We start from the raw sequence: 26,807 nt of genomic DNA, 5'->3' as shown, positions 1-26,807 counted from the left end.
ATTCCATTTTTGCTCATTTGGTCTTGTCATTTCCATTGAACGCTGGCAATGTTCCAATATAGGTCATAGATAGCCAGTTTCTGATAGCTGAAACTTGGAACACTAAAGAAGTTTTCCAAGTAAGTTTAATCATTTCCTTTGTGGACTGGAAGGGAAGCATCGATCCCTATTTGGCCACCCTACATACCTCTGCACTAAGGGAAACCACTGGCTCCCAGTAACCCCATTTCTACTCTGCTCTCTTTCCCTTCTGCCATCTTTCCCCTTCAACCTCCTTTTTAACACCAGGCTACGTGACATCCATGCTTTGTCAAGGAGGCCAGCCTAACCCATTTTAAAATGGGCCAGCTTCTCTAGCTGCCATTCCTTGATGGCCCGGTTGATCATTCTGTCACTCCGCAGCTTAGAAGATGAAACTCCCATCTTGGTTTTTGCACACACAACTTATCCATTGTCATAGGACTGCAGTTGCTGGAGTCCCAGAGTTGAAAAATGTGGTACTGGAAAAACACAGCAGGCCAGGCAGCGTCCGAGGAGCAGGAGAATCGACATTTCAGGCATAAGCCCTTTTATCCTTTGTCATGTCAAGGCATAGGGTTTTCAAATCATTTTATTCTGTTCACAGGACTCTCTTAAATGATGTTCTAACTAGTCTTTTATATATGAAGTCTGCACCACATTGTATTGAGTAAATGTATTCTTGGACCTCTCCACACCATAATATTAGCATATTGCTTTTTAATGTCAAATGAAGCACTTTGAGATGTTTTATTATGTTACATCAATATGAATTATTGTTGCTGTACCATACTGATGTGTCATAAGCTATATTATAAATTACTATGATCCCAGCTGATAGTAATACTGGTCAGATTCTAGAATCACATGGTTTGATAGGTCAATAAATTTGAGAAGATCTTAACATAAAGAGCAAAATAAGAATCAACACCTTATGCCAGTAATATTGTTTACATTCAATCACAGTGAAGTCTCATTCCAACCCTTTGCATTCATTTTTTACTAATTAATGAGGTCACAAGTGTTTCTTTAAGTAGCTTTCTGCACATTCACCAGATGTGATGCTCTCTCTGACTCCATCTCACATTCACTTACTCACTCATAACACACACGCGCACACACACACTCTAATTCACTGACTGGCCCTGCAGAACTCCATAAGAAATGTACAGGGCTTTGTCCAGCTCTTGGTACTTGGACTATTAAAACAGCTTTACTTTTTCCAGCTCTCTCATCCTGGAAACTGTCAAAGCTAAAACTTCCCTTCTGGTAGAGATCTTTTCTTCCGAACGGAACTAGCTTGTGACCCCAACTCCTCTTGCTGTAGGTTATGTAAAAACTCAATTTTGTAAGCACTTAAGCTAACTGATGAGTTAATTGCTGATCTAGTCCCTTAGCTTAAGTTGAATGCTTTCTTGGAAATGCTGTTTTGACTAGTACTAAAAGAAATAATTTTCCAACCCACCTAAAAATAAACACATTCACAGAACTAAAGCCAAAAACCCTCTACATTTACCTATACTTTCGAACCCATGTTCCCAAATAATATTAATATATTAAATCTTTTTTACCTAACATAATTTCTGTTGTTGCAATTCTGAAGCACCTTAAATATAATCTTAATAGTGCAAACTTTGCAGCCAGGGTTTTGAGTTTCTTTCTTTGTGAAGTCAACGAAGGCAACATGTTATCTATGCCCTTGTAATGAAGATATAAATTAATCCTACTTTTCAGGTGAAATACAGAAGGGCTGCTCTACAACACTGTCCTATCCTATCTCAGCTTGGACCTGGTTGAGTGATTCCTCCAGAATCCACGGACACCAGAGCAAATGCTGCATTCCTATCAGCTGGTGCTCTGCTTCATTCCAGCAACCCTGCCAGAATCAATTGGCAACGCTCCCTCCTGAATTTGTTAGTAACCCAGGCTGTACTTGCTCACTTATGACAGGTGGCCCAGAAGAATAAATAGAGAGCTGAATCGTAAAATCAGCTATAGGAGGGAGGAAGCATTGCCAAATAGGAAAGGAATTGGTTAATTGGAGTGAGAAGGAACAGCGACGAAACTGTTATTACAAGCGTTGGCTGGCACAAGGGTGAAGACATTGGTATTTTTCCATGTTATCTTGAACATTTCAATCATTTTTTGGGGATGAAATCAATTCTTTGTGGGAGAAGATCACTTTATACAAGGATGCCTTGAAACAAATTCAGATTACCCTGACATGTTCTGTCGGCCTGCATTAGTCATGCAGATTTTTTCACCACTACTCAATGTTGGAAATCTATAGCTAGCATTTCAAACATGATAATAAACAAAATGTACATCTGCATGTAGGCCTGTTTATTGTAATCTTATGCCCACTCAGCTAACACTGAAAATGTTGGTACTGTCTGCAATTGGTAGCTGGGGCTGCGATTGGTAACTGGTGCAATATTCAAATGTTTTTAATGTGCTGGCAATTTTTTTTATCTCTGTTCCTTATAGCACCAACCACAGCTTTGTAGATACACTCATTAGTGCATTGGTGAAGCTGGAGCTCATCTCTTTAAAGAAGGGATGGCTGAAAGAGAATTTTATACAGATTTCCAAATTTACAAGGGGTCTGGATAGATTGGCTAGGTACAGACTGTTCCTGTTGGTGAAAGAATAGTACTTGGCATGCTCTCCCAAACGAAGTCTCTTAACCTGCCCAGCATCTGAGGACTTCACTGCAGTGATGGTGCTTGAGATGAGAACTTAGCAGTGTGGGCAAAACTGGGTGCAAGATCACATCCCACCAGCTTTCAACTCCTTGAAAACATGACAGTGCCCTGCCTTCTTTGCACTCGATCAATCCATGATAAGTGCATGACCAACGACATTTTGCTTCCATCACAGGGCGAAGTGGTTCATATGATGCAGATATTAAAGTACCATTCCTACAACATAACATACGCCAGAATGAATTAGGACCAGTAGTAGGCCATTCTGCCCCTCAAGCCTGCTCAATCATTCAAATAAGATCATGTCTGATCTAATCTCAACTCTACATCCCGCCTACCCAAAACCCTTTGTCCTTTACCTTAAAAATATATAGTGACCCTGTCTGTGGAAGAGAATTCCATAGATTCACAGCCCTCTTGGGAAAAAATAATTTATTCTCATTTCCCTCTCAACTTTTAACTGTGACCCTCTAGTTCTAGTCTCCCCTTTCAGCTTTCACCGTATGAAGTTCTCTCAGATCTTATAATGTTTCAATAAGGTTAGCTGTTGTTCTTAAAAACTCTAATGTATGGAGGACAGCCTGTGCAAACCTTTCCTCATAAGATAACCCCTTCATCTCAGTTATTAGTCAAACGAACCTTTTCTGAACTACAATAGCTCCCCCCTCCCCCCCACCCTCCCACTCCTCATATCCACGGGGGGATGCATTCTAAGACCTACCGTGGAAGCCCGAAACCACAGATAGTTGTGAACCTTTTCATTTAAATGGAAAATTTACCTTCCTAGCAGCCCCTGGTCCCTGGTTCTGGAATGTTCCCTGTGTTTGGGCCGTGGTAAACCGCAGGTAAATGAAACCACAGAAACCGTGGATATGGTGGTCAGCCTGTACTTCTGAAGCATTTACATCCAATCTTCAAAACATCCAAACTGGTCTTAACATTGTCCCATATAACTGGAGCAAAACATTTGTACTTTTAGATTGCATTACCTTCACAATAAACAGCAACATTGCATTTGGTTTCATGCTTACTATGCCTGCAGACTGACTGTGATTCATGTACCAGGACTGCCAGATCCTTCTGTTCCTCAAAGTTCTGGAACCTCTTTTCATTTCAATTATATGCTGCTTTTCTATTAAGCTCTCTCCGTTTCTAATTCAATTGTATTTGTAATCTCTTAATCAGCATTTAGACTTCTTTCCAAATTGTCAACAGTTCTTGTCATAATTAACAATTTGGAAATTCTTCGGTAATTTTGTTGACTTGCCCAATTAAAACCCACTTAAGGTCAGTTTTATGAATTAGATGATCAATGTTTTAATAACCCTTAAATTTAACTTTTGAATTTGTCATTCATTATCTATCTACCTTCACTTGGTGTAATCACCTCTCTGTTCTTCAGCTTCCAAAAGAGACTGCATTGAGAAATTTGGACCGAAGTCTGTGGAGCGTATTATTAAGGATGATGATGCTATCTGCACCACAGAATATTCACGTATTGTGCCTCTTGAAAATGGGGAGGTGAGTGTAAAATAGTTACCAGAAAGTTGTTGGATTTGTGTTTTTCTGCTCTGGACTTCAAATATTTCACATCATCCATTCTTCAATTAAATGTCAGAAAGTGTCATGCAGATTTTAGTTTAAGTTGTGTAGCAGGACACATTTAAGACATTTTAAAGTTATAATGAAGTTTTTGTTATAACAGAAAATTAGGTAGTTGAAAATCCTACAATGGATGCAGATTATTTGCAGTACTTCCACATAAGAGGTTGATAAGGCGTCCAGGTGAGTTTCGAAACAGAACTGTTTATTTTTCTTGTTTGTTGGTGCATTATTTGAGTTATCTCAATAATTGATTGTTTTGCAATGTTTATAGATTGTGAAGATTAATAAGTGGCGATGTTAAATATTCTTACTAACTTTCCTAAATTCCCATCTTAGATTGTAGTTTCCTTGGTAAATGGACGACCAGGTGCCATGAACTTTTCTTATTCTCCTGTGCTCCGCGACTTCACCAAAGCTACTAATATCCGTCTGCGGTTCCTCCGAACAAACACCCTCTTGGGTCATTTGATGGGCAAGGCCTTGCGGGACCCAACTGTTACACGACGGGTAAGTGCAGACTTTTTATATCTGACTTTGTTTGTTTGTTTGTTTACTGCGGATACATGAGCTTTGAAAATACCTGTAGTCCCAATAGCTGAGGTAGCTTCTCCATCTCTGAATCATAAAGCCCATCAAAGGTCTTGACTTTGACCTCATATCCAAGCTAGTTACAGGGTGACAGTAATGTTGCTACGATCATAGTTGCCATGGTTGGGGATAGGTGGAAGGTTTTAAAGAGCATAAATAGGAGCAGGAGTAGGTCAATCAACCCCTTGAGTCTGCTATAACATTCAATAAGATCCTGGCTGATGTGATTCCTGCCCTAAACTCCATTTTTCTGCCCTCTTAACTCTCTTTTTGATTACAAATCTATCCAACACAGTCTGTGCTTAAGATGCTTCCAAACACTAATTCCTCCTTTTCTCCATATTAAATGTTATTCTGAAATTGCACCCCTGAATTCTGAATTCCTTCACAAGTGAAAATCCTTGTCAAATCTATTCTTGTCAAAGTCCCTCAGAATCTTTATCTCTTTCAATAAGATCATTTCTCATTCTTCTAAAGTCCAATGAGTATAAACTCAAACTGCTCAACCTTTCTTCAGATGCCACCCTTCATTGTTACAGGGACAGTTTATACTGGAAAGAATATGCCAGCATTCCGTATTAAAGTCCGTATTTTTGAATAATGATCTGTTGGGCAATTACCACTTATCAAAATTTATCCAATTGTGATCAGTTTCTCCAGCAAGAAGGATGAAAATTTAAAGATTTTGGGAAAAAAAACTACCTTTTTTTACAGAATAGGGTACTCCTCACATTTTCTGCATTCAGTTAATTTTCATGTGGACGGTGGTGTTACCTTCAGCTACTTGTTACCATGACTTTGTTCATCTTGTTGGTCTCTATACCTGATTCTGAATAAAATCACCCAGTGCAATTACCATGCCAACCAGATATCCTAAACTGACTTAGTTCTGTTTGCCAGTATTTGGCCCATATCCCTTTAAATCTTTCCTATTCATGTACCCATCCAGATGCCCTTCAAATATTATAATTGTGCCAGCCTCCACCACTTCCTCTGGCAGCTCATTCCATATATGCATCACCCTCTGTGTGAAAATGTTGCCCCTTCAGTCCCTTCTAAACCTATCCCCTTTCACCTTAAACCTATGCCCTCTAGTTCTGGACTCACCCACCTCAGTGAAAAGAGCTTGTCTATTTACCCTTTCCTGCCCCTTTTGATTTTACAAACCTCTATAATGTCACCTTCAGCCTCCAAATTTCCAGGGGATAATAACGCCCAGCCTATTCAGCCTCTTCCTAAAGCTTAAACCCTCCAATCCTGGCAGCATCCTTGTAAATCTTTTCTGAACCCTTTCAAGTTTCACAACATTTTTCCTGTAGCAGGGAGACTAGGATTGAATGCAGTATTCTAAAAGTGGCCTCACTAATGTCACTTACTCATGCACTGACCAATGAAGGCATGTGTGCCAAATGCCACCCTCACCACCCTGTCTACCTGTGACTCCATTTTGAAGGAACTATGAAAGTGTACCCCTTGGTCTTTTTGTTCAGCAGCACTCCCCAGAGCCCTACCATTAACTGTATAAGTCCTGTCCTGATTTGTCTTATCAAAATATAATACCTCACATTTATCTAAATTAAACTCCATCTGCCGCTTTTTGGCACATCTAATCAAGGTCCTGTTGTACGCTGAGGTAAACCTTCACTGTGCAATACACTTCCAGTTATGGTGTCATTTGCAAACTTTGCCACCATGCCTCCTATATTCACGTCCAAATCATTTATATAAATGACGAAACGCAGTGGACCCAGCACCAATCCTTGTGGCACACCTCTGGTCATAGGCCTCCAGTCCAAAACATAATCCTCCACTACCACCTCTGTCTCCTACCTGCAAGCCAATTTTGGCAAAAATGGCTAGCTCCCCCTGGATATTATGACTTCTAACCTTGCCAACCAGTTTGCCATGTGGAACCTTGTCGAACACCTTGCTGAAGTCCATATAGACAACATCTATTGCTCTGCCTTCATTAATTATTTTTGTCACTTCAAAAAATACAAACAAGTTAGTGAGACACCATTTCTCATTCTCAAAGCCATGCTGACTATCCCTAATCAGTCCATTCCTTTCCAAATGCTTGTAAATCCTGTCCATCTGAATCACCTCCAACAACTTACCCACATAAGGTTCACTAGTCTATAGTTCCCAGGCTTTTCCTTACCACCTTTCTTAAATAGTGGCACCACATTAGCCAACCTCCAATCTTCTGGCACCTCACTGTGACTATTGATGATACAAATTTCTCTGCATGGGGCCCAGCAACCTCTTCCCCAGCTTCCCGCAAAGATCAGATCCTGGGAATTTATCCACCGTTACGCATTTTAAGCCGTCGAGCATCTCCCCTTCTATAATATGGATAATTTTCAAGAGATCACTATGTATTTCCCCAAATCCTTTTAACTTCCCTGTCCTTTCCACAGTGAATACAGCCACAAAATACTTGTTTGTGATCTCACCCATTTCCTATATTCTGCACGTAGATGGCCTTGTTGATCTTTGAGGGCCCTATTCATTCCCTAGTTATGCTTTTCCCTTCGAATACTTGTAGAAGTTCTTTAGATTCTCCTGAAACCTATTTCTCAAAGCTAATTCATGCTCCCTTTTTGCCCTCCTGATTTCCCTATCAAGTATACTCCTATTCCCTCGTTCTCCTCTTTGCTCGATTCCAACTGTCTATGCTTGACATGAGCATGAAAGATTTTGAACATTTATTTTAAGGATATTCCTTATACAGAATATTGACATTTCTGAGCAAGTTATCCCAATACCTGAACCATGCAGTTTGCAACTTGTGCATCATATTTGACCCAAAGATGTGCTAATGTCAATGCATCCATGTTACCTCTGAGTGTCTATTTGAATCACTATAGCTTCATCCCAGCCTCAGCTCATCTGTAGCTTCATCCATGCCTTTGTTATCCATGAAGTCGATGAAGTCTAATGCACCGCTGGCTGACCTCCAGCCTTCCATCCAGTATAAACTTAAGATTGTTCAAAACTCTGCCTTACTTAAACATGTCCTTATTCAAGTCGTCATGTTCATCCATCACCTGTTTGCTGGCTGACTTATATTGGCTCCTAGTTGAGTTAAGCCACAAACTGTTTTTAAAAACCTTGTCTTTGATTTCAAATCCTTTCATGGCTTTAGCCTTCCCTTTCTCTGTAATGTTTTCCAGCCCTACAACAATCCGCGATGTGCCATAATCTATCATCATGAGCATCCTTGATTTTAACTGTTGTTGGTAGCTGTGTCTTTAGTTGCCTAGCACCTAAGCTCTGGAATTTCTTTCCGAAACTAATTGTCCAAATGTGCACGTGCACACTCTGTAAAGTTCTTTCCTTAGTTAAAGGATAGCTTTCATTGCTATCAAGCTCACTAGACAAGTATGCTTTATGCATTGTATAGGGCTATAGATTGTGTAAATAGGTCTATATTCACTGCAGCTTAGTCCTCTAATTGAGACTTACAAGATCCTGAGACGACTTCACAGGTTGGACACTGAAAAGCTTCCCCATGTGTGTGTGAGAGAGAGAGAGTAGAACTAAGGACGCAATTTAAAAATAAGGATTTTTCCATTTAAGGCAGATCCTGAATCTTTGGAATTCTATACCTCAGAGAGGTTGAAGCAAATACCCTTCTTTGCCACAAAAACTTTCAATGTATCAAAGGTAATTTGAGGGAGGCAGGAATGTGGAGTTGACACCACAATTGGATCAATCACAATTTTATAGAACGGCTTGAGGGACTTAGTGACCTCTTCCTACTCCTAGTTTGCATGTTTGTTTGTTTGTATGTAATTTACCAGGAGGTTTAATGTAAGCAATTGTGGTAAAATATCCTAACTCTGAACTGAAAACGTTATTTTCTTTCAGTATTACTACAGTATTAAGGATATCAGCATAGGTGGACGTTGTGTGTGTAATGGTCACGCTGATGTGTGTGATGCTAAGGACTTATCGAATCCATACCGGTGAGTATTGAATTATTTCCTACCAATCTAGCAAGCTTCAGCTATCCACTAATTCATGATGGTTTTAAATGGAAGGCTAGTTTTCTGAATGCTTTCTCAGATTTTATTACTAATGAAAGAAGATTTAAAACCAGAAGAGTTTTTGTTATCCAGGCATTCCAGTGTTAAATTTCCTAATTCATTGAACATAGGGCCACGCTTATTGCACCTTGTACTTTTGAAAATAAGGAATTGTGTTCAGGATGTCTTTGCCTTTTGCAATACAAACCCTCCAGTACTTTGTCTAATTTTTGTCTAAGGTTTTTTGAGAGTTTGGTCTGAGATTTGTTTTATACTATGTTAAATAACTAGTTAATGCTGAATTCTTAAGTGTAGGATCCACATACTCTCTGGGTTTACTGACTAAAGAGAGAAGCTATTTCTTCTGATGTGAGAGTTCAGAGCAAGGAAGAGATGAGCACTAAATTAGAACAAAGCCATTCTGGGGTAATATGAGAAACCACTTTCTCATTATTAGTTGTGGCGATCTGGAACTCTTGTCCTCAAAAAGCTTTTGAGTCAAGGTCGATTGAAAAAGTTCAAAATAGAGGTCGGTATATTTCTGTTAGAATGTTATAAAGATTGCGCAAACATTATTTGTTGTTGTTCACTTATAGAATGTGAGCGTTGCTAGCCAGCCCATCCCTAGTTACCTTTTGAACTGGGTGACTTATGAGGCCATTTCAGAGGGCAGTTGTGAGCCAACTACATTGTAGTGGGTCTGGATAGAGACCAGACTGGGTAAGGATGGCAGATTTCATTCATTGTAGGGCACTAATGAACCAGATGGGTTTTTCTTACAATCGATAATGGTTTCATGGTCATCAGTAGATTCTTACTTCCAGATTAATATTAACTTCAAATTCCATCATCCGCCAAAGCGGAATTTGAACCCGTGTCCCCAGATCATCGGCTGAGTTTTTGGAATGGTAGCCTAGCGATAATGCCAGCAGGTCGTTGCTTCCCTATTCAGTGATTTGTAACTAAGACTGATAAATGGAGTCTCAGTCATGGCTGATATATATCTTACTGAATTCAGGAAAGGACTTGGGAGTAAGCCATTTAGCCGCTTAGTTATTAATGAGTAGGAGTGGCAAACACTGGTTAGCGTTGACTGCTGTGCCCTTGGTTCAGGATTATCAGCAGTCATTGTTTATTTCTCCCCCAACTTGCTGCACTCAGACCTTACGAGTGATCTGTGAATTCATGATTTCCCAGGGTTAAATGGACGCTTTTGCTTTTAAAACAGAGAAAAAGAAGCAAAAAAGCATATTTCTTAAAACTCAACCACAGAAAATGAATGCTAAGGACAAATAAAATACCCGCTTCTGGAATTTTTGGGAATTTGTTGAAGTAGAACCCGAAGGGAGACTACATCTTATTAAACATCAAAGGCAGCTGACAGGAACGAAATGAGGAAATTTGGAAGGGGAAGGTGATTTGACTAATGGAGCTCAACATGAAAGCCATATCACAGTTCTCTATCATCATTAACTTGGTGCAGAGATAATGGGCTAAATGGCCTCCTATACAGGAATGTTTCAGTGATTGATCCTTGATTGAATTAAACTGATGCATAAAGTCATAGAAATGTGTAACTCATCAAGCCATTATACTCTTCAAACAAATTGTTGCTCCATCTGACTTGAATCATTCATTTCACCCCCAAAGCCCAAAATCTTGCTATTCAGACTGTACCACATCTATCACTTATTTCCTTGCTTTAAGAAGTCATGCCAAGGATGGCTTGCAAGAAGCGATGTGACTGCTAAATACTTTATTTGAGGTTACTGACTATGTTGAGTGAATAAATCAAATACCAATCTTCTACCATGAAATGTCAGCGTTTTTAGCCCTGTGTTTCTGGATTAAATACTGTTTATTTTTCCAGCACAAGAATAGTAAATGATTGGCCTTGCTTAATTCCATCTAAGCACACTGGAAAGTTGGAAGGGAAAAGAGTTGTTAATATCTGTCTTTTAGCATACAATCAATACTTTTTCTTCAGTGACACAGTTAGCTTTTGGAGTGTAGATGTAACAAAAGAAAGCAGCAACATTTTCTGTTGAGATGTTCGATACTGACTGTCTCATCGAGACTTGAAAACCTCTGAATCTTTTAACTGACTGGCATTAACCCGGAGGAGAAAGTGAGGACTGCAGATGCAGGAGATCAGAGTAGAGAATTTGGTGCTGGGAAAGCACAGCAGGTCAGATAACATCTGAGGAGCATGAGAATCAACGTTTTGGGCTAAGCCCTTCATCAGGAATGACTGACTAAGGGCTTATGCCCGAACCATCGACTCTGCTGCTCCTCAGGTGCTACCTGACCTGCTGTGCTTTTCCACACCACACTCTCAACATTAACCCAGAGGAGTCATTAATGCTGATGTCCTCAGTGAAAGCATTGTTAAACCCACATTTGGAGCAAGCTGCATTCTCTCCCATTGAAACTCATCCTTCATTTTTCTGTTCTAGCGGTTAGACGTTCATTCGGTCTCCAGTCCAAAATGTCAGTGGAACTTTGTCAGTAAGGGAATGGTGACCTTGTTCCATTCAATTACACAAAACCCATTTCTCATTGGCTTTCCAAATAAATTCTGCAGCTTGTTGCTTAGGAATTTCTGAAATGTGTTCGGCAAGAAAACTGGGGCATATGCCAAGCACAGCATCTTTAATTGTTTGCAGTTGACTTCACTCCCTCTAGAAAGAATCTAATCATTGCACGAGCTTCAGGCCAATACTGTTTTAAACTCTCAGACTCATACTCATTGAGAAATACACTTTTCAGTGATGATAGTGGTAGGTAGCATTTTGTGAGCTACTGTTGGGACTTGCCGTTTAGCTCGATCTTTGCAAGACTCCATGCCTCAAATGTGAAGCTGAAGCCATGTCAGCAAGAATTAATCTTGTTTAACTAGTGCCATAAATAACATTGCAACTTTTCTTCCTTTTTAAAAATCTGTGGTTGAGTTGTCAAATTCTTTGAGCCACAGATTTGTAGATGTTTGATATGAAATATTGATGTCAACCTTGACTAAGTGGTAAAACCCTCGACTCTGAAGCTGAAATTATGATTCCTCTGGGGTGTTTCTTCCAGGACCATGATCTTCCCTGCAAACTATACATTTAAGTACGTTGGGTCTGATCCAGATCATTACATAGAACATAGAAAAGTACAGCACAGTACAGGCCCTTTGGCCCATGATGTGCCAAGGATTATTCCCAATCTAAAATAGAATAAAATAAAATAACCTAACCTACGCACCCCTCAATTCACTGCTATCCATGTGCATGTCCAGCAGTCACTTAAATGTCCCTAATGACTCTGCCAGCGGTGGTGGTGGAAGCAACGCATTCCATGCATTCACAACTCTGGTCAAGAACCTACCTCTGTCTCCTCTATACCTTCCTCCCTGTATCTTAAAACTATGACCCCTCGTGCCAGTCAGCCCTGCCCTGGGGAAAAGTCTCTGACTATTGACTCTATCCATGCCTCTTGCATACTCGATCAGGTCACCTCTCTTCCTCCTTCTCTCCAGCGAGAAAAGTCCGAGCTTAGTCAACCTCTCTTCGTAAGTCAAGCCCTCCAGTCCAGGCAGCATCCTAGTAAACCTTCTCAGCACCCTCTCCAAAGCCTCCATATCTTTCCTATAATTGGGCGACCAGAACTGGGCACAATCTTTCAAGTGTGGTCTCACCAGAGTTTTGTAGAGCTGCAGCAAAACCTCGCAGCTCTTAAACTCAATCCCCCTGTTAATGAAAGCCAAAGCACCATATGCTTTCTTAACAACCCTATCCACTTGGGTGGCAACTTTGAGGGATGTATGCACTTGAACACCAAGATCCCTCTGTTCCTCCACACTGCCAAGAATCCTGTCTTTAATCCTATATTCAGCATTCAAGTTTGACCTTCCAAAATGCATCACTTCACAAATCCAAAATGGCCTTTCCCCTCATCCGCCTGTCCACATATTGAGTAAGGAAACCCTCCTGAACACACCTGACAAAAACTGCTCCATCCAAACCATCTGCACGATGGAGGTTCTAGTCAATATTGGGAAAGTTGAAGTCATCCATAACAACAACCCTGCTACATCTGCATTTTTCCAAAATCTGCCAGCCTATGAGCACTTCAATCTGTCTACTGCTATTAAGGGGTCTGTAGAAAACTCCCAATGCGGTGGCTGTTCCCTTGCTGTTCCTAACCCATACTGACTCAGTGGACAAACCTTCCTCAACAACCTTTGTTTCTGTAGCTGTGATACACTCTGATTAACAAAGCTACACCCCCTCCTCTTTTTTCCACCCTCCCTGTTCTTTTTAAATGTTCTAAACCCTGGAACATCTAGCAACAATTCCTGCTTCTGTGAAACCCATTTCTCTCTTATGGCCACAACATCATAGTCCCAAGTACCATGCTCTAAGATCATCACTTTTATTTCTGACACTCCTTGCGTTAAAGCAGACACACTTCAACCGATCCCTTTGTTCCATCACATGAATAACCTTCCCGATAGATTCAACTATATCCTGTCACTTTCCCAAATCTATCTACCCCCCTCTCAAATATGTAGCTCTGGTTCCCAACCCGCCAAAGTAGTTTAAACCCTCCCGAACCACACAAACAAATCTCCCACCCAGGATATTTGTGCCCCTCCATTTCAGGTGCAACCCGTCCTTCATGTATAGGTCCCACCTTCCCCAGAAGGTATCCCAATGGTCTAGGTATTTGAAGCCCTCCCTCCTGCACCAGCCTCGCAGCCAGGTGTTAAGCTGCATTCGCTGATTGTTCCTCACCTCACTATTTTGTGACACCAGTAGCAAACCTGAGATCACTACTCTACTCGTCCTGTTCTTCAGCCTCCAACCTAGCCCTCTGTAGTCACTTTTCAGATCCTCAGTCCCTTTCGTGGCTATATCATTGCTCCAATATGTGCCACAATTTCTGGCTGCTCACCCTCCCCCTTCAGAATCCTGTAAACCCGATCAGCAACATCCTGGACCCTGGCACTGGGGAGGCAACATACCTTCCGGGAGTCCTGTTCCTGACCACAAAATCTCCTGACAATCCATCTAACTATTGAGTCCCCTACCACTAGCGCTTTTCTATTTCCACCCCCCCCGCCCCCCCCCCCCCCTTCCCTTTTGAGCCTCAGTGCCAGGGACCTGACAACTATGGCTTTCCCCTGGTAGGTCATTCCCCACCGGTAGTATCCAAAACGGTATACTTATTGCTGAGGGGAACGGTCACAGGGGGTCACTGATCTATCTGTTGGTTCCCTTTCCTCCCCCAAAAGTAACCCAGCTGTCCTTATCCTGTGTCTGAGGAGTGACCACCTCCCTGTACATCCTCTTAATTTCTCCCTCAGCCTACTGGATGAACCGCAGTTCATCCAGCTCCAGCTCCAGTTCCCTAACTTGGTTTTCGAGGAGCTGGAGTTGGGTGCACTTCCCACAGATGTGGTCGACAGAGACATGTCATGTCTCTCACTTACCACATTCTGCAGGAGGAACATGCAACTGCCCTATCAGCCATACCCTGCTAATCTGAAAGCTTGCACAGAACTAAACAAGGAAGAGAAGAAATGAGGAAAAAAAAGAGAAAACCCAAAAACTTACAAGTTTACAGGCCCTTAATAAGGTTAGAGGAGGTGGGTGGGAGGGAGGCCAGTATAGGGTCTTGGATTTAGATCTCACCCAGTTAAAAACTTCCCAGCAGCCCTCACTTCTCTCCACCCTCTCTCCTTGCTGCTCTGTTCAAAATGGAGGCCCAACTTTCGAACTAAGTCCCTTTCTAAGTGGGAAAAACTGACATATCTGGCAGCCCTCATTTCTCTCCACCCTTTCTCCTCGCTGCTCTGTTCAAAAAGAGTTCAATCAATTGCAGCGTGATCCATGTCTCTGTGGGTAGTTTATCTTCCTACTTGGAATGTGGGTAACACTGGCTGGGCCGGCATTTATCACCCATCCCGAGGTGTCATTAAGAAAGTGGTGGTGAGCTGCTACCTTGAAGTGCTGCAGTCTGGCTGGTGTAGGTAGACCCGCAATAGAGTTAGGGATGGAGTTCCGGGATTTTAATCTAGTGACACTAATGGAATAACGATATATTTGCAAGTCGGGATGGTGTGCGGCTTGGAGGGCAACTTGAGGATGGTTGTATTCCCATGCATCTGTTGCCCTTGTCTTTCTAAGTGGTTATGGTTATAAGTTTGGAAGGTGCTGCTTAAGGAGTCTTGGTAATCTGGTGAGCTCTCCTAATCTGGTGAAATCTTCGAAGCAACAAAAGCTTTGACCAATTAATACTCTACAAATGAATGTGTAAGGTGGGACTTGGCAGAGCTTCATGATCTTCCATTTTCCTATCATTTAGCTTGCCTTATCTTTATCAGCACCAAAGTCTGTGTACTGAGTAGAGTGAAACCTGGGCAAGATATGTAAGGAAAAAGCTGAGCAGTTTTCATCTTGGTGGTAGTGGTCAAGGCCGCCAACCCTCAGGTCCTGAAGCTTGCTCGATACTTCAGCATACATTGACTACTGAGCCAATGGTCCTTTTAATCCTCTCATATTTTCAGCAGATGAATAATAGCCATATACCCAAAGACCTTCTATGTGGTAAACTGGCCTCTGGCTCATGACCTACTGGACATCCCTACCTTTGCCACAAAAGCACTTGTAAGACAAACATGAAGATGGTAGACATCTGTGTATGCAACTGGGAGACACTGGCAGCTGTGACCTCTGGAGGCTGATTGTGTGGAGAGGTATTGGAAGAGACTGGGGGGCTAAGTGCACTTTTTCTGCCTACGCTGTAGCAAAGGTGGCAGAGATTGTTTCATTATGATGGAGATTAGGAGTGAAGGGATGTGACTCAGCAATACCAGATAGTATTTAACAGATTTGGCCAACAAGATGCAAAACACCACCTCATGAGGTGGAAGGTTGATGGTATCTTAACTAGTGAAGTATTTGATTCCTTCACCAACCAAAGAAATTGAACCTTGAGCCTCAAACACTTCACCTTTTGCCTTGGCAGGAATATCGTCATCAACTTGAAACTGCCCATTAAAGTTCCTTCATTTCTGTCTTAGCCTTGACCTCAAAACAGAGCCTTTGCTTCACCAGGTGATGTTTCTCATCCTCACACTCTCATCTCTGGATGAGATTAACTATTGGTGCCAAATTGTGGGTAATATTGCTGTCTGGGCCAACCAGGAGCACAATGATAGCTTATCACAAGACATTTGTAGGTGACTTTCGGTGAATCCAATCTTTTGATTCAAAAGGCGCCTGCTGGTAGATGTTGGTCAGGAAGGTTGTTCCATGTGAACTACAAGGTGGAAAGCAGGTGGGTGATCGTGTAGGGAAGTGGGATACAGCATGGATGGTTTCAACCAGCTTTTAGGTTCTTGTCAGTCGGCAGACATGAAGGGGAGTGACATTTGGGAGGAATGTTGAGCGGAGGGGGCCAGTTCTGATGAGCATGGTTGCATTTATTTGAGTGTTAACAAGCTGTGTGTGTTTGAGATGACCTTGAGAGAGAGAGAGAGAGAGAGGTACACAGTATTCTGCTACAGGGTACAATTGGATACATACTGAGGTCGGAGTGTTGAGGCACCATCCCACCACAGATCCTACAAATTTGGTCAATGGGTTGTTTCTGATTTTGACTTTTACAGTATTTTTGTCAGATATTCCCAGAAGGACACAAACCTATCCACTGCCAAGTCTCTCTCCATGTAGTTTTTTGACCTGCCTTTGGTACAGGCATTTAGGAGTTGGAATTCACTGGATATTGTTATGGAAGGTTTCAACACAAGTTGCCTTGTATTGCAGTTGTCTGTCAACTTTGTAACATTTTTGTTTAATAATCTGGTCCAATTGCATTTAAAATTCCTTTTGCTCTTTACTATGCCGGTGTTTAATCCTAGTGTAGACCATCAAATGTATGCTATGATCTTACCAGACTTTTTCTTTGTTCAAAGTAAACAAAGAACTTAGGTACTACTTAAGATGATACATTTAGCAAGTTCCATAGTTTTGAACAAGCATAATAAACTTTACTTTCTAAAGTTGGAACAGAAAAACACTCTGTAGTATATATCTTCACCCAGAGTGAGAGTCTGTGGAATTCTTTCTGCCGCAGAATGTGATTGGAGCCAAAACATTGAATAAGATAGATATGGTGCATGGGGCTAAAGAGTTCAGAAGATATGTTGGGGGGGGGGGGGGAGTGAGACTAAGGCACTGAATTGGATAATCAGTCATGATCATGTTGAATAGCAGAGGGCCAAATGGCTTACTCCTGTTCCTGTTTTGTATGTTTCTATATAGAGTTTTATGCTCTAACATTCAAAATTAACACAAATTAAATTTGGATTAACAGCTAAATTATGACTGAAAGCCTCACAGGCTGCTTTGTAAATCGTTAATGTGGTCTGGACAAATTCTGCACAGACAAGTCCTGATCCATGGTAATCTCATCAAAACTCTTTATCACCTGTGAAAGAAACTTTAATTCTTTACTTTCAAAAGTCTAGCTTCCAGAACATTTTCACAAGGTGGTCTGATCATGGACAGTCTTAATGACTGCTCTCACCAAGGTAGTTCAGACTCTTCCTCTGACACTATATGTTCTGCAAGATTCCCAAGGCTGCACCCAGGATGTACTCATCGGCACAATTCCAGGTCTTTTGTTGACACCAAGCTTTACTAAGCTGATGCATTGCAAAATTGTTCATGTAAAAGCTCATTGTGTTTGCACTGGCTCTCCAACAAGCATTATAATTTGGTGCTGTTCACTGCCTCTTCTCCATGTTACAATATATCTCAGCTGCATCAAGCAATTCTTGCTTGTGTGCTTCCTTCAGCCTTACTCTCATCTATGAAGAATCATCAATGGCTTTCAAGGGCTTTTCCCCCTAACTGCCTGGAGTCTGCTCATAGCAACCCTGTACTACCTTAAGACACTTAACAGCATTGTCTTGGCTTCAGAATGTCATTGCAATTAATTTTTCCTGGCGAGCGCACATCTAGAAAGAATTAAATCCGCGAACTTTCCTCAGGTCCATCCATCGCCTGTTCAGGATTATCCTCCACCTAACCTTTTGTGGAAATAGACCCTTCAGTCCAATTGTCCATATTGATCCAGTTTCTCAAACTGCACAGGTCCCACTTACCTGTGTTTGGCCCATGTCCCTCCAAACCTTCCCTATTCAAGTAACTATCCAGATGTCTTTAAAATGTTGTGACTGTACTTGCATCTACCACTTCTTTGGACAGTTTGTTCCATCTACACACCACCCTCTGTGAAAAGGTTTCCCCTCAGGTCCCTTTTAAATCTTCCTTGTCTGCCTTTAAAAATAGGAGTTTTGAACTCCTTTTGTTCTGTTTGATCTTCTGACTTTTTTCCCCACTGTTTCTCCTGTGCCACTCAGGAGACGTTTGACTCCTGTGATTATGTCAACGTTTTAACACAAGAATTCTTCAGGACCAGCCTGAGATGATTTGTTGTCTTCCACTTTCCACTTGGAATCCCTAAATTACCCTCTTGGGAGCTTCAAGCATATTGGGCTGTGGAGTGAGGAATTAAGAGTGAGAATATTGATTGTTATAATGTAGCAGTGCACCAGTACTTCAATAAACAAATATATTGTGCCACAACACAACATTAGCATACTCCAATCTTTTTACTGTTTTGGCTAAAAGTGAACTGCAAATTTACGATGTAGCTTTTGGTTGACTTTTTCCAATATGGAGAGGAATTCCATATGAATATCCTAATTACCATTCTAGTGGAAAGGTTAAATGTGAGCCCCTTAAGTTCCACAATATGTATATGTTTTCAGAAGTTTGGCACAATTGCACATTATTTATCAGAATATCCTGTTTTTTTGTCTATTATTGTTATGATAAAATTTATCCTTTTAAAAGGACTGTTTGTTATTTTAAGTAGAAACATTTTGGCACATCTCCATAATTTCTGACTAAAACTGATTATTTAATCATTGGTTTCATGTGGGTGAATGATGTTCTTTCTGTCTGAGTGCCACAGGGAGACATAATACAGATTAAAGATTTAATATGCTTATTGATCAGTGAGCTGTTGAGTTTCAGAAATACAGTCCCCACTTTTTTTGTGTGACTTTGATAACAGTTCATATTATTTCCTCCAGTGAGCCAGTGTATGAATAGCGAAATTACCTTCTCTTAGTTCTGTGCCTAAAACCTTCTGAATAGATCTTGAGGCTTGGATGATGTTGTCCAGTGAAATATTTGTGGTTGGTGATGGAGACGTTTAATTGCTGACATCCAGGAGAGAAGTCTGCTGTCTGGAAAATGCACACAATCTCAGATTTTTATGAAATCAGACAAAAGTTTTCAGGCTAACATGGTGAAGCAAAGCTCTCAATGATTATTTTGAGGTGAAACAGGTATCAGTTGAGTAAGATTTGTGCTCCCCTGACTCACAAAGGACAGGCACACACAAAGGGAAGGACGAGGAAACTGAAATTGTTCACTAAAGTTGGTACTTGGCAGTTGGAGCTATTTCACTTGATTCATTGCGGATAGTATCTTTCAAGAACCCACGATCCAGCTTGTGAGAGATGAGAGCCAAAGTTTCAAAGGGGTTTCCATATGTTTCTTAAGTCCCTGGCTGTTTATCCTGGCAATGTCCAGGAGTTCATCTTGTAGCCTGTATGATGTCATGTGAATGGCTCTGTTGTGCATGCTTTGAATTTCAGCTTGTTTAAGAAAAATCCTTTCTTAGTCGTAATATTGCACAAGATCTTTTTTAAAATCCAAAGAACAAGTTGAGCTTGTGCACAAAGATTAATGGATGGAAGTCTACCTGGTATGTTTGGCCAATACTGATAGCGCAAGTCCATAAGGATCAGGATTAAACGCCAGCTCACATTAGTGCAATGATTTCTTTTTTATAAATGAAGTTTGGTATGTACAATCTGTTCGCTTATGTCTGAGATCTCAATGTTTGAACTGCTCATAATTTGTGACGAAAGGATAGGGAGAAGCTAATTCAATGCCACGAGTGTGACTCTAAAATAAACCCGAAAACTCCCTCAAAGGAGGTGAGGGTTTTTCCAGGGGATTGAAGTTGATGCTGCAAATATTTGGAGCATATCCTACACATTGCTTGTGCTTAACCTGCTTTTAGACGCTGATTTACCATAGTTATAGATATTAATAAGATAGTTTGATGCTGTTTGGTTTGCTTACACCATTAACTGAACTAAAAGCATCAGTACCTTTGAACAAAGTTCTTCAAAGCACTTTATTGAAGCACTGATCAAAGTAGTGCACACATTCTGTCGCTAAGGGCAGGCTTATGAGACATCAAAACACCTGTGAAATTTCAATACTGCAGGAAACATCTGTTTCTTTGTTTGCGATATTCAGTAGTGTAACCCTGTAGTAATTTTTCAAGGATTGCCCAGTGATGCGTGTGATTCGTAGATGGTTTGAGTAATTACCGCCCAACATTTTCTGGGCATCATACCCCAATAACACTCAAATGGAGAAAGTACAAAGTGCACTGCTTGAAACGAGCTCAGCCGGGTGGACCTCCTAGAATATGAGTTCCCTGAGTGGAGCTGTTAACCTGGCCTAATCAGGGAGCCCTGGCTGACAGATATAAACAGGAGTGTCAGAGGTTCTGTTCATGCTGATGAAGCCGGACCAGTTTACAGTACCATGCATGTGCAAGTAAAGGGTGATTTGGTGACAAGATACCAGCCTCTGTGGAGTTATTTCAGGAGTGTCAAAGATTACAGCATTATGTTGCCTGCAGGGGATGCTGCATGCCATTATCTACCCAGTGATGGACAAAGGCACAGCCTGCCTCTGCTGACTCCCAAGCCCTTTGCCAGGGCTTGTCAGACTGGCTCTGGGGCCCCCAAACTCTGTTTAGCTGGGAGGGCATACCTTCAAGGCACCCCGGTCCTCCAGATGCCGGCCTAGAAGTGTCCACCAGTCTGAATGATGCTGTGCTCTGGTTGGTTGGAAATTCCCAGGGGCTGGTAGCTGTTCTTTAAAGGGCTGGCAGCACAGCTGGCGCCTAATGAGTGGCCTGGCACTGGAAATTGGTCTTCGAGATCTGGTTGAGGCAGAGATTTAGCCTCCTCCTCTCTATTTCACTTTACCCCCTCCAATTTTTCCCCTGTCTGTCTTGTTCCCTGACAAAAAAAAACCTTTATATATGATCTATACTTAGCAGAATCACATTATGAGTAAATCAGTTATCAGAAACAGTTCCAAGTTTTTCCCATCCCTCATTCCCCTTGCATTGATTGGCTTGTAGACAATTTTGGGGGGCAGTTAAGAGTCAATCACTTTGCAGCCCATACCAGGAAAGGGTTGGAGAAGTTCTTTCCTGAAGGAAGATGAATTAATCAGACATTGGATTTCTACAACAAGCAATGACCATTCCTGAAACATGTGCTCATTTCCTGATTTTATTAATTGAACTTAAATTCAACCAGCTGCCAAGATAAGGTTTGAATCCATGACCCCAGAGCATTAACTTGGGCCTGCATATCACTAGTCCAGTGACATTACCACTCCACCACCCTGGCAGTTGGTAGACAATGAGACTATACCAAGTTTGGCAGTAACTAAAATTAGAAGCTGATAAAATGGTTTGTTTTTGAAAACAAAAAGGCATAGGTTTAAGATGAGAGGGGAAGGATTTAAAAGAGACCTAAGGGGCAACTTTTTCATGCAGAGGGTGGTTTGTGTATGGAATGAGCTGCCAGAGAAAGTGGTGGAGGCTGGAACAATTACAACATTTAAAAGGTACCTGGATGGGTGCATGAATAGGGAGGGTTTAGAGGGATATGGGCCAAGTTTGGCAAATGGGACTAGATTGGGTTGGGATATCTGGTCGGCATGGACAGGTTGGACCGAAGGGTCCGTTTCTGTTCTGTATGTCTCGATGACCTGAAGGGATGTGACTAGTGAAAAATGGAACTGAAAGTTAGTTTCCATAAAGCTAAGTGATTGTATGACACACCAGGTCAATGTTTAATATATTTTCTTACGTCAAGTAGGGAAGGGTCTTCCAACAAACCTGTGGCCCTTTGGGTGCACAAAGTGATTAAATATTTCTGTTGTAAGTGAAGGTTTAGTTTAATTTTTTAAAGAAATAAATATATCTAGAGAAAGGAGGCTCTGCAAGATAAAATGCACTTTTTTTTTCTTAGAAGAGGGATTTGTGTTATTTTTCTGACCTAGCTGATCTAGCATTTATCTGCTAGATTAGAGTGATGCTGGAAAAGCACAGCAGCTCAGGCAGCATCTGAGAAGCAAGTAAATCAATGTTTTGGGCAAAAGCCCTTCATCAGGAATGAAGGCAAGGAGCCTTTGGGTGGAGAGATAAATGGAAAAACCCTCCCATTTATCTCTCCACCCTGGAGGCTCTCTGCCTTCATTCCTGATGAAGGCCTTTTGCCCGAAACGTCGATTTTCCTGCTCCTCGGATGCTGCCTGACTTGCTGTGCTTTTCCAGCACCACTCTAATCTAGACTCTGATTTCCAGCATCTGCAATCCTCACTTTTGCCGAGCATTAGCATGCTCCAGTTCTTCCTTATATGTGAACAGTCTCCATGGTTTCTTTGAAAAACCCTGTGACTACCTTAAAAGCCGATCTTTAAGCAATGCAAAGATATATTATGGCTGATTTCTGTAGTAACATTCTCTTGCATGACTAAAGTTCACTTAAAATGCATTAAAGTTGAAGATAATTTACAAGGAGATTTGATTTCCTCAGCACAACATTGTGGGCCAAAGGGCCTGTTCTGTGCTGAACTTTTCTATGATTCGCCAATAGTTTATACGTAATTCAGCCATATGTAAGTGTGAAAAATAACTTGGAGTATATCTGTGTGTGGTTGCCACTGAATATGTTTTACTCATTAAACCAAAAAGATGCTGTGAGAATGCCGCACACAGCATCAAACTCGGAAGCCAAAATTCAGTACTGAGACCTGAAGAAGGAATTTTTCCTTCATGGCTAATTACAAGGTGATATGTATTCCTGTTTAACTATAGTTTGTCACTACTGCCTTCTAATTCACGGTGTCAGCTAAACCCAGGTGTACTTGCTTTGCAATAAAATATTGGCTACAGCTTTGTCACCCTGCTATTAAGGTAGCATGAATCCCATAACACTGACGAATACCTTGTGCGGGCAAGGTAACCCTGGAGTAACCTCATAAACTCTCTGCCACATGGTTCAATGATTGTGACATTAGAATCTGCAAGGCAGACTATTGCTGGGCTTGATGTGAGTGTATCAAATGTATTCTGCTCTGGGCTTGAAAAGGAAATGGTTCTGTTAATCTTGCAATAAATATTACCAAACCCCCTCTAATGTATTAAGTTGAACTCTTGATAAAATAAGCCTTCTACAGTGCTCCCTTTCGGAATACCTTCTTTAATATCATGCTGCGTCAACCTGTTGCCGTGAATTTACTGACTGATAGCTCAGCATCTGACCTGGACATAAAGTGTAGATCATGACTGACCGAGTTCACAACCAAAACCATCTGGAGCAGCTGCCCCACTCTCGACATCGGGTGCAATCCCAGCTTTGCAGTGGGACATCTGACCTTTTCAGATGCGGCTGGAGGTTGCGTAAGTCATAAAAGCCACAGTAGAAACACATGTTCAATGAGGAGAATAAAGAAGACAGTTACAGTGTTCTATAATCTCCTTAAACTCTTGCAGTATAAATTATTTGCTTATCTGGTTTCAGTGGAACAGATGTTCCCTTGGTACAGATTGTACCTTGGTTCACTCAGTAGTAATGAATAGGGTTGGATGCCTGATGATTCTTTCTCCTACAAATGCAATTTAGTTATCCAGAGTTCTCCTGCAGTTGGGCCTAATGGGAAGCTTTGAAATTTATCCAAAATGTTAGTTTTTCCTTTTTATCTGTAACGATCTTGTTTTCCAAACTGTGCCCACATTGTTTATATTCTCTTAACAACTGGTTTTCCCTTAGTTTTTTTTAATATTATATTTTAAGAAAAGCTCCTTTTAGAAGATTATCTTTGGTCAGGGTTCTAATATTGTTTTCAGATACATAACTCAATGTGGTATAATGCAACATCTCTTATATTTATCATACATATTCCCACACAAATTGCTAGATCCGAGCAATTGGGTTACAATAACCTTGTCCAACCAGAACAGAATGGTAAGCAGAACACAAGTTCCAGACTGGTCTCTTGGGTTATTGCTCCCTGAATGAAAACTTGTCTTCATTTTTAGCTGTCTTGACCTCTGGTTGTCCAACCAAGTTTTTATCCAGTTTGATAGTTGCTGCTTTCTCGAGTAATGACCTCAGTTCGACATGTACTTTATGCAGAGGCTTGCCAGATGTGTGGTGAAATTGAGAAAGTGATATTGGATGTCATTATTATAAGATGCTGGTTTGAGTCCAGTATCTGTTCATATTGAAGCAGAACAGGCAGAATTATACTGCTGGCTCCACAGTGAGGAAAAACAGAGTGACCCACCAACCCTATCTTTTGCATGGTTGTCCCCAATTGCATCTTTTGTCCTCTGTTCTATATTTTGACCAGGGGGAGAGTTGGTGGTGGCGGGGGGGGTTCTCCTCCTCTTCCTCCTCTTCCTCTTCCTGGTGCCCTTGCTGTGCATGTGCCTAACTCACCTGTGTATTTGCTGCCAGCAGCCCAGTCAGCTTTGAGGGGGAGAGAAGAGGGGGAGCAAACGAGCCACTGCAGAGATCTGGGGGACAAAACAGTTCTGAGAAAGAACAGAGTCATGAGTAGCAGGTGAGAGAAGCGCACAGAGAGCACCTCACCAATAGGCCAGAGCATGCGGAACAGAGGGGAGCATCTCTGTTTCCTTCAGGATACATTCTGCTTGGGCTTAGATAGAAGCACGAGAACTTTCTTCCCCAGTGTCTCAGCCACGGGCGTGGCAGTGAGGGAATTAGCAGAAAAACAGTGATTTGCACGTTCTGTTTAGTTTCGATGATAAAGAGCTCACGGGCTGCCTGTGAGTGGAGGTGCACTGGGCAAATTTCATTGACATAAATGGAGACTTCTTGAACAGCAAGCTAAAAGCAACTCTTTGCAACTGAAAGCTTTTGAATGAAACGGGACCAAATTTATTGAATGCTATTTCCGTCAAAGTAAAATGAGTCAGCCTGTTGATTTTAGCCAAATTCACAGGAACAAAACTTGGCACCTGAAAGCTGTAGATAAGGTAGTTGCAGGATTTCAATCTTAAACAATGAAAGTACTGAGTGGACTGAACTAATATTTACATTTGCATTAGGTAAGAATATTGCAAAGGTGTACGATCCAGTTTCGATGCACCCTGAACAGGGCCCATTCCTATTGGGCATCTGCTGACCACAATGTATGGCCACTCCTTTTTCAACTTCCACTTAGTAATCTTGCAATTCCTGGTCACACAGCATGCTTCCTCTGGGGGCTTACAGGAAAGGGGATAGGCTCTCCTTGTGCCACAGCAACATAAAGAAAGAAAAAGTAATGGAGAAACTAACAGCACCAGAGAGTATCACAACTTCAAAATGGGAGAGCAAGCTGTTCTCATGTTTAGGATAAGATGATCAGAGATAGAAGTGTGGGAAGCAGAAGTCAGGTTCCAGTTAATCCATAGTAATTTGATCTAACAGTGACAGGATGTAACGACAAATAAAAACTCTAACAAACTCTTACTTCAATCGTAACTACATAAATGTGTATGTGAACTTGTGTATCATATCATGCTGATCTGTTGTACAGATGATGTAAACTTTGGAATTCTAAGTAAAGCTGTGCAGGAAATGTAGTGTTGTGTAGCTACACCTTTCAAAGATGTTCTTTCTTTGTACAGTTTGTGGTAACTCATTTCATTGTAAGCTCCATAGTCGACCTGTTGAAAATCTTTAATGCTCCCTGTGCTGGAGTTGGGGAAAATGCTATGTTTTGCATTAGTCACTCTGCTTGACACCAATATATCACAACAGATCAGGAGAATGGTTTTTACTGCAAAGAACTACAATTGAAGCTTTGGGAGGAAACCCACCAGGTTTCCTCATTCCCAAATCCCCATAGAGGAGCATTACCTCATCTACAACACTTAACAATCCAGGTCCCACTTTCACCAAAAACTGGCAAGTTTTGGCCTGGAATTTGAGCCACAATTCTTCCAGCAATCTTTACATTACATTACATTACAGTGTGGAAACAGGCCCTTCGGCCCAACAAGTCCACACCGACCCGCCGAAGCGAAACCTACCCATACCCCTACATTTACCCCTTACCTAACACTACGGGCAATTTTAGCATGGCTAATTCACCTGACCCTGCACATTTTTGGACTGTGGGAGGAAACCGGAGCACCCGGACGAAACCCACACAGACACGGGGAGAACGTGCAAACTCCACACAGTCAGTCGCCTGAGGCGGGAATTGAACCCGGGTCTCAGGCGCTGTGAGGCAGCAGTGCTAACCACTGTGCCACCGTGCCGCCCAAATCTTCGGCCAAGGAACTTCCTGGCCTGGGAGTCTCTCTGTCTTCTCGGTTACACTCCTTCTACCTTTAAAGGACCAATTTTGGAGGTGGCGGTTCAGCCAGCAATTGCCTGCAGAAAGTAGGGGCAGAGATCCAGACTGCTTATCCCCATTCCCTTTTGATCTACAAGCTTTCCACTTTCCACTTATACCAGATGGTGGTGGGTGTGTACCAAATGGGCTTTATTGCCCATGTGTTATCTGATATATATAAACACATTTACAGTCCACTGTTTTGAAGATAGAAACCTTATGTTCACTGTATATAAAATCCTACAATCTGTTTGTTTTAAATCTCTTGAATGTTAGCA

General features: G+C 41.5%; 1 protein-coding gene across 1 annotated transcript in view; it reads left to right on the top strand.

Moving 5' to 3' along the window:
• lama5 (laminin, alpha 5) overlaps positions 1-26,807 on the top strand; it is a 320,328-nt gene that overhangs the window by 119,849 nt on the left and 173,672 nt on the right. Inside the window, exons 4-6 of the mRNA XM_087994598.1 lie at positions 4,126-4,244; positions 4,665-4,835; positions 8,790-8,887. Coding sequence (XP_087850724.1) covers positions 4,126-4,244; positions 4,665-4,835; positions 8,790-8,887 — 388 coding nt within the window. The remainder of the gene's footprint in view (positions 1-4,125; positions 4,245-4,664; positions 4,836-8,789; positions 8,888-26,807) is intronic.

Source organism: Chiloscyllium plagiosum, unplaced genomic scaffold (assembly GCF_037043375.1).
Source record: "Chiloscyllium plagiosum isolate Xiang-an unplaced genomic scaffold, Cpla_swu_hap1 HiC_scaffold_15, whole genome shotgun sequence".
Lineage (NCBI taxonomy): Eukaryota > Metazoa > Chordata > Chondrichthyes > Orectolobiformes > Hemiscylliidae > Chiloscyllium > Chiloscyllium plagiosum.
Note: the sequence above shows the minus strand (reverse complement) of the source record. Positions and strands in the feature narration are given on the sequence as shown.